The 13,211-nt window shown below is 35.8% G+C and overlaps 1 protein-coding gene across 3 annotated transcripts in view; it reads left to right on the forward strand.

Annotated features, from left to right (window-relative positions):
* The window catches only part of SNX13 (sorting nexin 13), a 143,636-nt gene extending 131,629 nt beyond the window's left edge, over positions 1-12,007 (forward strand). For all 3 annotated transcript variants that reach the window (XM_010835601.1, XM_010835600.1, XM_010835602.1), the window contains exons 22-26: positions 1,241-1,312; positions 5,292-5,437; positions 5,705-5,773; positions 7,616-7,728; positions 11,130-12,007. In XM_010835601.1, coding sequence (XP_010833903.1) covers positions 1,241-1,312; positions 5,292-5,437; positions 5,705-5,773; positions 7,616-7,728; positions 11,130-11,377 — 648 coding nt within the window. In that variant the 3' untranslated portion in view covers positions 11,378-12,007. The remainder of the gene's footprint in view (positions 1-1,240; positions 1,313-5,291; positions 5,438-5,704; positions 5,774-7,615; positions 7,729-11,129) is intronic.
* Positions 12,008-13,211: the final 1,204 nt, after the last annotated feature.

Below are 13,211 nucleotides of genomic sequence, written 5' to 3' on the forward strand. Positions count from 1 at the left end.
GCAGTACAATTTAAAAATTAATTTAAAGCACATTGAAAATTAATGAAGTTAACATTCTTTGTACTGTTTTATTCCATTATAGCATATTTATTCTATAATGTTAAAATTTATAGCAAAACAGGTACGTGCTATTGTGTAAATTATATTAGTATTCATCAGCAAGCATAAATTTCTCCTGAGTCACACGATTAAGATTCACGAGATGAAAGGGAGGAAGAGTCTTTCAACATCATCAATCCTTAGTATGTAGATACCTGTGAGAGGAACAGAGGAGTTTGCTTGGAAGCATTTTTTTTATACTGGTAGTGGATACTGGTGAATCAAGTAGTTTTTTGCTTCCTAATGTACATTTTAAAAAATAATTTCGACCTAGTTGTTTAAAGTTATAATCAAGACTATGAAAGAAATCATGTAGGTATTAGAACTTTATATTTGTTAGATCATGTTTCCATGAAGAGGAAATATATATAAACACAGATAGAATTTATTTATTGTAAGAGACAATTCCTAAAATACAGTGTGTGTAAATCATACTCTTCTGTCAACTCTCATATCTTCTTGATGCTCCATCTGAATTTCTAATCGTGGGGCAGTGCACTAACACTGAAGGGAGGGTTGTCTGGTGCCGCTTCTGCCGGTAACTACCCATATGACTTCATACAGAAGTCACTGAACTTTTGCATTCTTTTTCCTGACCGGTACATGCAGGGGTTATAACAGGTGATCTTGGTGGTCCTTCCTATACTGAGAAATGATTACCAGCTAGCACTGGTCTTTCTGTCCCTCTTCTTGATAGCTTACATTGTGTAACAATTAGTTAATTAGTTTCTTTCAGCCTGTTAACATACTGCAAGGCTCTTTATGATAGAAGAAAAAAGATTGCAGTTCTATTCTCTGTGCTATTCACTTTTATCTTTAAATCATTTAACATTTCTTAGCTTTAAATTCTAAAAAATATGGAGGTTTGAATGACTAATATCTCCTTCCGACTCAAAATGAATCCTTTTTTTTTTTAAAGGAAAACAATCTGTTGATAATGAAATAATTACACTTTTATATTCGTTTTTTAATTTTAGATTGTTAATACTTTGTTAATGCTCTCTAAATTTTGTTTATCTATTGTCCCCAGAATCAAGTGCCCTTTATTATATTTGACACTTGTTTCAGTTTATTATCTTGTGTTCTTTCATTTTCTGCTTTAGTGTGTTTACTTTGTTCTTTTTTTTTTTTTTAATACTAGGTTCCTCCTTTAATTCCGAAGACTGATTCAGATCCTGAACATTGTCGAGTTTCAGCTCAACTTGATGATACTGTGAGTTAATTTTTGTTTTGGTAGCAGTCAGTTGGAATTCAAATCATACTGTGCAGATCTTTTTAACTTTTTAATGGAGTATAATATGTGTATGTTATTAATGTACTCATATTTTAATCATTAAGTTTGATGAATTCTTAGAAACTGAACATACCCAAGTAACCAGCACTATAAACAAGAAGCAGAACGTTGCCAGTACCCCAGAAAGCCCCTACTGCTTTCTTCCTGTCACTGTCCGCTCCCCTGCCAAGGATAATCACTATCCTGACTTCTGCCCTGCTGTTATACTTTATGTAGATGAAACTGTGAGGCATGTGCTCCTTTCAGTCTGGCTTTTTTTCTTCAGCATTGTGGTAGTCTTCCATGTTGTTCTGTGTGATTGTGGTTTCTTCATTCTTGTGGCCTTACAGTACCACATTTTGTAAATATAATACAATTTATTTGCTATGTTATGAACAGTACTCCTATAAACATTTGGGTACATATCTTTTGATTAAATAAATATGTACACATTTCTCTCTGTACCCAGAAATGGAATTGCTTGGTCAGAGGTTACAAATATATTCAGTTTTAGTAGATACTCTCAAATAGTTTTCCACACTCTTTGTACCACTTACATTAGCATCAGCAATGCATGAGAATTTCAGAGGTTCACAGCCTGCCAGAATTCAATATGTTTATGTCACGCCTTTTTAATTTTAGCCATCCTGGTTGTTGTATCTCATATGGATTTACATTTCTCTGATGACTGTTAAAATTGTGAACCTCTTTTCATAAGCCTATTGTCCATTTGAGTGTCCCGTCTTATATGTCTAGTCCTTTCCCCCATTTTTCTGTTGGCTTGGCTGTCTGTCTTTGTCTTTGATTAGTAGGAGTACATTGTATAATCTGAGTATCGGTTATTTGTCAGATACAAGTATTTGTCTCTTGTAAGTATCTTCCACTTTGTGTGCTTTTATTCTCTATGTATGATCTGTGTTTACTGCAGGGTCACATAGATGTTCTCCTATGCTTTTCCTCAAACATCGTTTTCCTTTACCATGCCAAAACTTAGATTTGCCATTCATCAGGATTAATTGTTGTGTGTAGAATGATGTAGGAGTCCAGTTGACCTAAGCACTATTTACTGAGAAGGCCTGCTTTCCCCAGTGTATGTTTCTCCCTTGTTACAAGTTAAATTATTTTATATATTTGAGTCTGTGCTTTATATTCTGTTCTATTACGCAGATTTATTTTAAAGTTATAATTATCCCCCTTCAGTTTCTCATTGGATTTCCTTACAGTAAAACTGTCTTAAACAAAGATAATATTTTTGTTTTTTCAAGAATGTTTATTATGTGTTGTACTGTTATAATATCCATAACATTATACCTTTTAGTAAGTGTTTATAATTTGTTTATTAGAATTGTTATGTGGCACTAAACTTATGAATATACTTGATCAGAGAATAGAGCAGTATTGAGAGTAGATAAGCCATGAACTTTTGATATGTAAAGAGAAGGCACACTTAAGAAAATGTTTACAACACAGTGAAAAATGAATGACTCTTGCTGTTTTCTCAGTATTCAAATTACAACACTGATGAGGAAATAGAAAAGAGTAGCTTAGTGATCAAAGAATTATAAAGTTACTAGCAATTATGCAGTTTTGTTGCAGTTCTAGATCTGCACCTTTCTGGGTTTTATCTATATATTTCCACATCAAAGGATTCTCATTGTCTTTCTTTACTTTTTATATCATAATTGAATATTCCCATGATGAAAGTGTACACATTTTTACTTGTTAAAAATTAAAAGAAAATTCTAGTAATTTAGTCGACTTTTGTAATGTTAGCTGTGTACTGGATTTTATTTCAGGTTCTTTATTGTGAGAATACCTAATATGTACAACTCACTAACCAAGCAAAGCAAGATGTTCTGTGTAGATTTTATTTTGTTCTATTCAATAAAAAGAAATGTTGAGAATATTTTGTCCTTTGGAAAAAGCTGCTCCATAGAATAGGCAGAGGGGCTAGCTAGCATGTGTTACAAACTGACAGAGACTCTACTAAAAGGTCCCAAACCTAAGGTCATCATGAATCCACTTGGAGAAGGTTTTTCCATTGCAGCTTTGGGGTTTACTCATCATTGTAGATTTGTTTAATTCTGTTTTCTGTCAAAACAGATGTTAAAAGTATTTTTTGCTGAATTAGAATAAAAAGTCAGTTATAAAAGCTATAGTATAACTTGTTCTCCAACCTGTAAATAGTAGTAATCATTTGGTAAAAGCAACAAAATTAGCCAAGGGAAAGAGACACGTGTACCCCAATGTTCATCGCAGCACTGTTTATAATAGCCAGGACATGGAAGCAACCTAGATGTCCATCAGCAGATGAATGGATAAGAAAGCTGTGGTACATATACACAATGGATTATTACTCAGCCATTAAAAAGAATACATTTGAATCAGTTCTAATGAGGTGGATGAAACTGGAGCCTATTATACAGAAGTAAGCCAGAAGGAAAAACATCAATACAGTATACTAACGCATATATATGGAATTTAGAAAGATAGTAACAATAACCTGGTGTACGAGACAGCAAAAGAGACACTGATGTATAGAACAGTCTTATGGACTCTGTGGGAGAGGGAGAGGGTGGGAAGATTTGGGAGAATGACATTGAAACACGTAAAATATCATGTAGGAAACGAGATGCCAGTCCAGGTTCGATGCACGATACTGGATGCTTGGGGCTGGTGCACTGGGACAACCCAGAGGGATGGTATGGGGAGGGAGGAGGGAGGAGGGTCTAGGATGGGGAACACATGTATACCTGTGGCGGATTCATTTTGATGTTTGGCAAAACTAATACAATTATATAAAGTTTAAAAATAAAATAAAATTAAAAAAAAAAAAAAGATGAGGGTCCAGCAAAAGGCAGAGGTCTCAGGGGGAAATGATTAGCATTTTAAAAGCCTATAGGAAAAGTCTGTAAAGTACTTGAATCAAGTACATAAATCTAGTCTGTTGAAGCATTCAGAGATAAATCAGTGAGTTCTAGTTGAAGGAAACTATGGTTTAGAAAGTGGTAAAGACATGATATACACCTTTGAGATGGATTTTATACAGCATGTGGATCAGACCCAAAGCCTTAAACTCAGAGACCTAGAACTCGGCTTTTCAGGATTTTTTTTTTTTTTTTTAAGTTTAGGCTATACAAGAATTTTTCCACCCTTAGGTAATGGATAGGAAAATATTCTGTGTTCATGAATTGGAAGTTTCAATATTATGTCAAGTCCTCCCAACTTGATCTATAGATTAAATGTAATCCACTCAAAATCCCAGCAAGCCATTTTGTAAATACAGAGAAACAGATTCTGATTCTAGCATTCATATAGAAAGGAAAAACCCTTAGAATAGTTAAGACAATACTGAAGAAGAAAAAAAAATTATGTAGAACTCACCCTACTTCAAGATTTACTATAAATCTACAGTAATCAAGGCACAGTATCAGCTGACTCCTCTGGTGTTGCAGTGAATAAGAATCCGCCTGCCAATTCAGGAGACATGGGTTTGATCCCTGGTCTGGGATGATTAGGAAGTCGAGAAACACCTGGAGTAACAGGCAAATATGGCCTTGGAATACGGAATGAAGGAGGGCAAAGACTAAGAGTTTTGCCAAAAAAATGCACTGGTCATAACAAACACCCTCTTCCAACAACACAAGAGAAGACTATACACATGGACATCACCAGATGGTCAACACCAAAATCAGATTGATTATATTCTTTGCAGCCAAAGATGGAGAAGCTCTAAAAAAAAAAAAAAAAGTATTTTTTGCTGAATTAGAATAAAAAGTCAGTTATAAAAGCTATAGTATAACTTGTTCTCCAACCTGTAAATAGTAGTAATCATTTGGTAAAAGCAACAAAATTAGCCATTCACAAGAGATAGATAACTCAAATAAATATATCTCATTTCTTCCCTTTATTTTCTCAGGTGGATGATAATATTCCACTTAGGGTAATGCTGCTTCTCATGGATGAAGTATTCGACTTAAAAGAGAGAAATCAGTGGTTGCGAAGGAATATCAAAAACCTACTTCAACAACTTATAAGAGCTACATATGGTGATACTATTAATAGGTACCACTTTTTTAAAAAAACAAAAAACTACTTAGGGCTGATCTTACTTAGCTTTTCAAGTTTTACTTTTAGAAGCAGATTGCCCAAACTTTTGTAGGGGAATTTCTTTCTGTGGGCCTTTGAAGAAGGTTATTGAAGCATTCTGTTGCTATCAGAGACAATCTACACACAAATTAAGTTGCTTACTCCATGAAAGAAGTAATGTTTCTTTATTTGATTTACCTTCTAAAATTTTGACCATACTTATTTAAATTTCTTTACTTTCAGAAAAATAGTTGACCATGTTGATTGGATGACCTCACCGGAGCAAGTAGCTGACTTAGTGAAACGTTTCAGGTATATCTTAAGACAAAGTCACTTCCTGCAGGTAGCACAGAGTTGAACATTGTTATCGCTAACTTTTATCGCGTTCCTTTTCTTTCTGGCCATAACATTGGTTTTAATCATCACTGATGACCAAAAAGACTTGTAAAAATTATAATAAACGTTTATCCCTTGCACCTATTAATCTTTGTTTTCTTTAGAACCAGAATAGAAAAAAAAATTGTAAATGAAAAATCTTTTAGATCTTAGGCTACATTTTATCACAGTAATGTGGCTTTAAAATAATTGAAGTACTAGTATATACATGGCATGGTCATATAATCAGATTACCTAGTTTTGGAGATTAATTTTTCTCAGTTGTAGTTGCTAACTTTGATTTTAAGTGAGATATTTTAGAAATTTGTTTGTCTCTGACCATGGTCTAAATTTTTATTTAGACCCTTTTATTTATTTTTATTTAGGCTCTTTTATTTAGAGGTTTTATTTAGAACCTCTGAAAAGGTTCAAATTAAGAGCAGTGATACTCCAGTTCATATATCGATTCTCCAAAAATATTCTCAGCCCCTTCTCTGTGTCTAGCCCTCTTAACTGGTGACTGAGAGGTAAGATTCAGTCCCTTCAAGGAATGCATGGAACGGCAGAGAAATAAACATCTTTTCTAACAGTGAGAGATAAGCAGAACACAAATATGCATGGCATCATGTCCTTTGAAGTAACAGAAACAAGAAGGCAGCTATGAATAGCGTACAATGTTTGGCACCATCCAACTACTTTTCTTGGAGAAGGCAATGGCACCCCACTCCAGTACTCTTGCCTGGAAAATCCCATGGATGGAGGAGCCTGGAAGGCTGCAGTCCATGGGGTCGCTAAGAGTCAGACACGACTGAGCGACTTCACTTTCACTTTTCACTTTCATGCATTGGAGAAGGAAATGGCAACCCACTCCAGTGTTCTTGCCTGGAGAATCCCAGGGACGGGGGAGCCTGATGAGCTTCCGTCTATGGGGTCGCACAGAGTCGGACACGACTGAAGCGACTTAGCAGCAGCAGCAGCAGCAACTACTTTACTATGGCCAGTTTCTGATTTTATCCTCCTTTATGAGATAGGGTTTTTTGTTTCCATTTTATTACAAAGAAATTGAGAATTTGAGAAGTTCAGCAGCTTGCCCAAAGGCTCATGTGCTAGAAAGTTGGGGAAACAAGTTTCTCTAATCTGAAGCTGAGTTTCTCATCACTGTACCATATTGTTTCTAAAAGCTGGACTGCGTTCCCTGGCATGTTCATTCTGTTTCAGGGTGTGTAAATGTTGTTCCTCTGGAGGGCACATTGGAATCACTTGAACAGCTTTAAAAAGTACTGATCCTTAGGTCACATTTGCAGGGTCTGACTTAATGCATCTGGTGGAAGGCCTGGACATAGTGTTTAAAACTCCCAGGTGTTTCTAATGGGCAGTCAGTTAAGAACTGTTCTCGCAGGCTCTCTCTGAGACCAGATCCCCAGGTAGAAGCTTAGTTATTGTGCTTAATTCCTCTCTTTGGCTTGAAGAACTAGGGAACAGTAATCAGCACACTGTAAAGTAAAGAAGAGTGGATTATATAGGTGAAAGAAACATTGTAATCAACACAGCTGTAAGATATGGATGCAGTTACTCCAGGGCATACTTTTGTTATTTTTTTCTTGTGTAAACCCTGCACTTAGTTACTATCTGTTGAATATCACACCTAAATAGAATTTCAGAAATGTTTCCTTTTTCTCTTTGCATTTATGTTTTCTGTAGAAAATTGGGATAATTTTACCAACTTGTATCATTAGAAAATGAAAATGTTTACAAAATTTATTTAATCTTCTTAAATAGAGATGCCTTTTGGCCAAATGGCATTTTAGCCGAGACTATCCCGTGCAGAGATAAAGGTATTCGAATGAGAACAAGAGTCGCAGGAAAAACTAAATTACTTTCAATTATGCCAGGTAAGTGAACATTTTTAGCATAAATCTCAATTTGTACTTCCGAATTTATGGCGTGCATTAAGCATGCCAAATTTAGCTGCCTTTTGACTATAATAACATCAATTTGATGGCTTATATACCAGGAGGCATTGTGCTACTTATTTCTCATATATATTTAACTAATCTTCATAACAGTATTGGAGAAGAAAATGGCACCCCACTCCAGTACTCTTGCTGGAAAATGCCATGGATGGAGGAGCCTGGTAGGCTATAGTCCATGAGGTCACAAAGAGTCGGACACAACTGAGCGACTTCACTTTCTTTTCTTTCTTTCTATAGTTCCTTTTGGAGAAGGAAATGACAACCCACTCCAGTGTTCTTGCCTGGAGAATCCCATGGACAGAGGGGCCTGTTGTGCTATGGTCTATGGGGTTGCAAAGAGTCAGACACGACCAAGCAACTAACATACCCACACACACACACACACACACACACTAATATAACAATATTATAAAGCCTAGGAAACTGTTAACATCACAGATTTAAATATGAGGGAAAAAATCACCTCAAAGGGGTTAAGTGTAAATACCCAAGGTAGATTGCCTGGCATCTACCTTGGAATAGATGGTAAAGAGTCTGCCTGCAATGCAGGAGACTGGGGTTCGATCCCTGGATTGGGAAGATCCCTTGGAGAAGACAATGGCCACCTACTCCAGTATTCGTGCCTGGAGAATTCCATAGACAGGGGAGCCTGGTGTGCTATAGTTACTCCATGGGGAATTCTATGGACAGAGGAGCCTGGTGGGCTATAGTCCACAGGGTCCCAAAGAGTTGGACATGACTAAGCAACTAAAACACACACACCTGAGGTTTAAGGAGTGAGTATTGGAAGTCTGACTTAGCTTTGAGTTCTTGAAACCACTGTATTCAACCACTTCAATAAAAATTATACTTGAACCGCTTCACTTTGCTGTCTTGAAACATTTTAAGAATAAAGTTGATGATAAAATCTGTGACAGATGACAGTGAAAGTCACTCAGTCGTGTCTGATTCTTTGTGACCCCGTGGACTATACAGTCCCTGGAATTCTCCAGGCTAGAATACTGGAATGGGTAGCCTTTCCCTTCTCCAAGGGATGTCCCCAACCCAGGGATCGAACCCAGGTCTCCTGCATTGCAGGTGGATTCTTTACCAGCTGAGCCACAAGGGAAGCCCAAGAATACGGGAGTGGGTAGCTTTTCCCTTCTCCAGGGGATCTCTCCAACCCAGAAATCAAACAAGGGTCTCCTGAATTGCAGGCAGATTCTTTACCAACTGAGCTATCAGGGAAGCCCATGACAGATGAAAGGGCTAATAATAAAGTATAATGATAATGAAGTATGAGGTTTTCAGAAAGAATATTTGTTCTGTTTAAGAGAACAAACACATTTTCTCAAAGAATGCCTTTGAAACATGCTTAATCTCTGCTAAAACATGATCCTAAAGAAAGTATACATGGTGGCATTCTTTTGGTGTAATATGAATTATTTTAGAACTCTACTATCTCACTAACTTAGATTTACTTTGTCCATTTGTCTTCTCTCAGTAAGAGAAGTTTTGTTTAGTTGGGTGATTGATTTCTCCTATGGTGATAAATGTCTTTTAAAATACCTAGATATCTCTTCTCCACATTTTAATTATGGATGTAGGGAATAGAAAAATATTTACGTTTTCAATATCATCTATTTCTTTTCCTATAATTTTGTTTTTCTTTAAACTAAATTTTCATTGTAGATTTTAATCAACTTTCTCTTCTGTCCATTAAATTGGATATTTGCCACATGGCTTTTTATTCCACTCTATAGACTATACTTTTGCGTTTGGAGATAAAAAGCAAGTTACAGGAATAACATTTTAGAAAAATAAAGAGAAACAGTAGCCTAGGATATTCATATACTTTTAGAATAAACCGGATGGTGCTTTAGATGTACTCAGTTATGGAGTAGAAAGAAATCTTAATGCATTTATACGATGAATGTTTATTGAGAGCATTTCATGAGCTAGACACTATTCTTTACACTGATCGTTGCCTCCTTAGAGTTTACATTCTACTAGGGGGACACAGAAGACATACAAAAGAAATAGATGAAGCACAGTATATTGGATAGTGCTAAGAGCCGAGGAGACAGATAGTGCAGGAAAGTGGAAGTGACAGGTGAGTTGCAGTTGTGAGTGGATGACACTTACATGAAGACTTGAAGGAAGTGAGGAAAGATATAAAAATAAGTATTTTTATATGTACAGAATTCCTCACCTGTTTTTTAGTGAATTTAAAACTATTTGCTTAAAATTTTATTGTACCCTAGTTAGAAACATACTTTTTAGGAGTTGCATGTTTCTTTTGAAAGCAATAAAGTGTTGTTTTGGGGGCCCTGTTTATAAATAATTAAGAATGATCCTACATGATGTTCCCACACTCAGGTGTCTCTAGTAACTTCATGTTGCCTGTGAGTAACTCCAAGTGTGCTCACCCTGCCAGTTGGAGCACGGTCAGTTTTCCATTCTTTTCACCACTTTCTTTTACAGGAATCCTAAAACGGAGCCAAATTGTTCCACCCCATTTGTTTGTATGTTTTCCACACTTGGTGCTCATTTCCTTATTCATGTTCTTAAATCCTTTATCTGTTTGTACCAATCAGATCCTGCCAATGCACTGTTAGTGTGTTGCAAGTTTTTTTAAATCAGAGATCAAGTTTCCGCATTTGTTTGTAGTATTTCTCATTGTGCATTAGATGGAGAATATTTTTATAGTGTTTTAGAGTTTACAGATCACTTTTCACTTTATCTCATCAAAGCTTTATAAATTCTCACAGTAATAATGATATTGGTTATTATAAATTCCCATTTTACAGATGAGGAAAGAAACTCAGGGTGGGTGAGTTATATAGGTATTAAGGGACAGGGCTTCCCAGATGGCTCAGTGGTAAATAATCCAACCTGCCAATGCAGGAGACACAGGAGACGTGGGTTCTATCCCTGTATTGGGAATATCCCATAGAGGTGGAAATGGCAACCCACTCAAGTATTCTTGCCTGGAAAATCCCACAGACAGAGGAGCCTGGTGGTCTGCCATCCGTGGGGTCACAAAGAGTCTGACACAGCTGAGTGACATTAGGGACAAGATTATAACGCTTAATTTGGGGTTTCTGAGTCTGGGTTCTGCTTTTTCTGTTGTTTGTATTGTCTCCCAATACCATACAAGTGTGTCCATACTTTTGATGTATGTAAGTTTTAAGTCAGTTATTAAACTTATATTAAGGTCATTCTCTGAATACTGGCTATTTATCAGTCACTCAAATGTGTACTTTACATGTTTTAACTTAGAATACTTTTGTATTTCCTTTGAATAATGAATTGTGTTTATTTCCCCTCCCCTTATTTAGATGAACTGAAGCACATTATTGGAGCTGAGACAACACGGAAAGGTATTCTTCGTGTTTTTGAAATGTTTCAGCACAACCAGTTAAATAGGAGAATGGTTTATGTCTTTTTGGAAGGCTTTTTGGAAACCTTATTTCCACAGTATAAATTCCGTGAACTTTTCAACAAACTGCATTCACGGTCAAAGCAGATGCAAAAATATAAACAGAAACTTCAAACTACTCAAGCGCCTTCTTTACAGAAAAGGTGACACTCCAATCTCTGAAACTGGTGTTCATTTTGTCCAGGACTAATGGTATGGACGGATCTTCTGGGGCTTAACTCATATACTGTTGTGTCTGCACCAGTCTTTTAGTGTCTCAGAATAGATTATTAATACATCCATATGACTGCCATTCTTCTCATCATTGTCTATAATCCAGCCACTTGTACCAAGAGAGATTTCTGTGTCTTAAATGATTTGGTGCATATTTTTGCAACACTGAGAGGATACTGCCTACAGCTCAAGCAAGGATGACATTGGTCTCTTCCGTTTCAAACTAATCAGCATTCTCCAGCAATGACAAAGTGCCAGAGTGTATATATGAGAGCTAAGGAAAGCACAAAACAATGGTTCACAGACAAATTGGCTAATTTGTTTAACAGTGGGAAACCGTGCAATGTACTGTTTGGAGGGGTTTGTTTTGCATAATGGTTTTATATATCTTTGTCGGAATTTTGATACAGTGTAGATTAGCCAGGTGAATGATCTTTGAAACATCTGTTTCAGGTCTAGGGAAAATGACAGAATGCCCTTAAAGTATGAAGTGACATATCCAAATTACACTTTTGTTTTCATGACATAAGAACCTAATGTAAAATAAAACCAGTCACAACCAAAGTTTGATTGGATTTGTTATTCATTGGTAGAAAACAGATTTTAAGTAATTCTTCTATGTCTTAAGGGCTCTATTTTGCTCTTATGGTACTCATAATTAAGTTTTATTTTGGCATTCTGTGTGCAAAAAGAAGCATATGGTGGCTCTTAAGTTTTGAAGTTATTACAGCTTTCTTTAAGAGATTACTGATTATATAATAGGGGTTAGAATTTGTTGAAGGAACTGCCAAATACTTCTTAAAATATGGAAATTTAAAAAAAGTACTCCTGAAAGTTACTCTATGATAATTTTAAATTGTGTGATCTAGACATACGTTAGGTGATTGCAAAAATAGCAAATCAAAGGATTAAATGAGCTTATAAGTTGTATGTAAACATACAAATTCCTAACTATTACAGTGTACATATATGAAAAGAAATAATGAAAACAGAACTATAATATTTTTTAAAATATGCTTTTATTTATATTTTGCATAATGTAAAATTCTACTAAATAAAGCAAGTTGGCAAAACCCCTTGGTGTATACATTTAAGTCCCTAAAATAATTTTATACCAACAACAAAATACCTTTTCCAGTTTTGGAGCTTCTGCATTTCCTTTCGTTTTCTCAGTCTCCATTTGTCCATCTTGGAAGTCTTCATATGTTTTATATGCAGGACTTCTGCATAGTTTAACTTCCACTAAGTGTTTGGGTGTCTCAGCGTTTTTTGTTTTAAAAATATTTAACACTAAAACCTTATAATAGTGAAGCTATTTATCAGACCACTGAGCCAAGATGCTGGTGTTAAAAGAACTTTCGGGTGCTTAGGATAAAGGGACAGAGTATTGGTATCCCAGTTGTTTGGGAGTTTTAAGATTGGGACAAGATGTTATTGTCTTGTTCTTGCTGAGATCCTACTTATGAAGCAAAGCCTGATAGAATAAAGCCTTCCTCTAAAGCTTTATGATAATGATCATATTTATTAACAATGCTGTTATGCATACTTAGAGTTTGCATATATTCAGCCTGTGTTGCATGTCTTCAGAATTACATAAATCCCTTTCATTTAAACTTCCAAATGAGAAAAGATCTTTATTGACTCTGGTGGAAGAAATAATATTTCTTCTCAATGTATCTTCCTGCCCCAGGCTTTAGAAGAAACATGTGAAACATGTCTGTAGGAAGCGTCAGCATGGCCATAAGTGCAATGATTTTAAGATACACCC

This window comes from Bison bison, unplaced genomic scaffold (assembly GCF_000754665.1).
Source record: "Bison bison bison isolate TAMUID 2011002044 unplaced genomic scaffold, Bison_UMD1.0 scf7180017864044, whole genome shotgun sequence".
In the NCBI taxonomy this organism is placed as follows: Eukaryota; Metazoa; Chordata; class Mammalia; order Artiodactyla; family Bovidae; genus Bison; species Bison bison.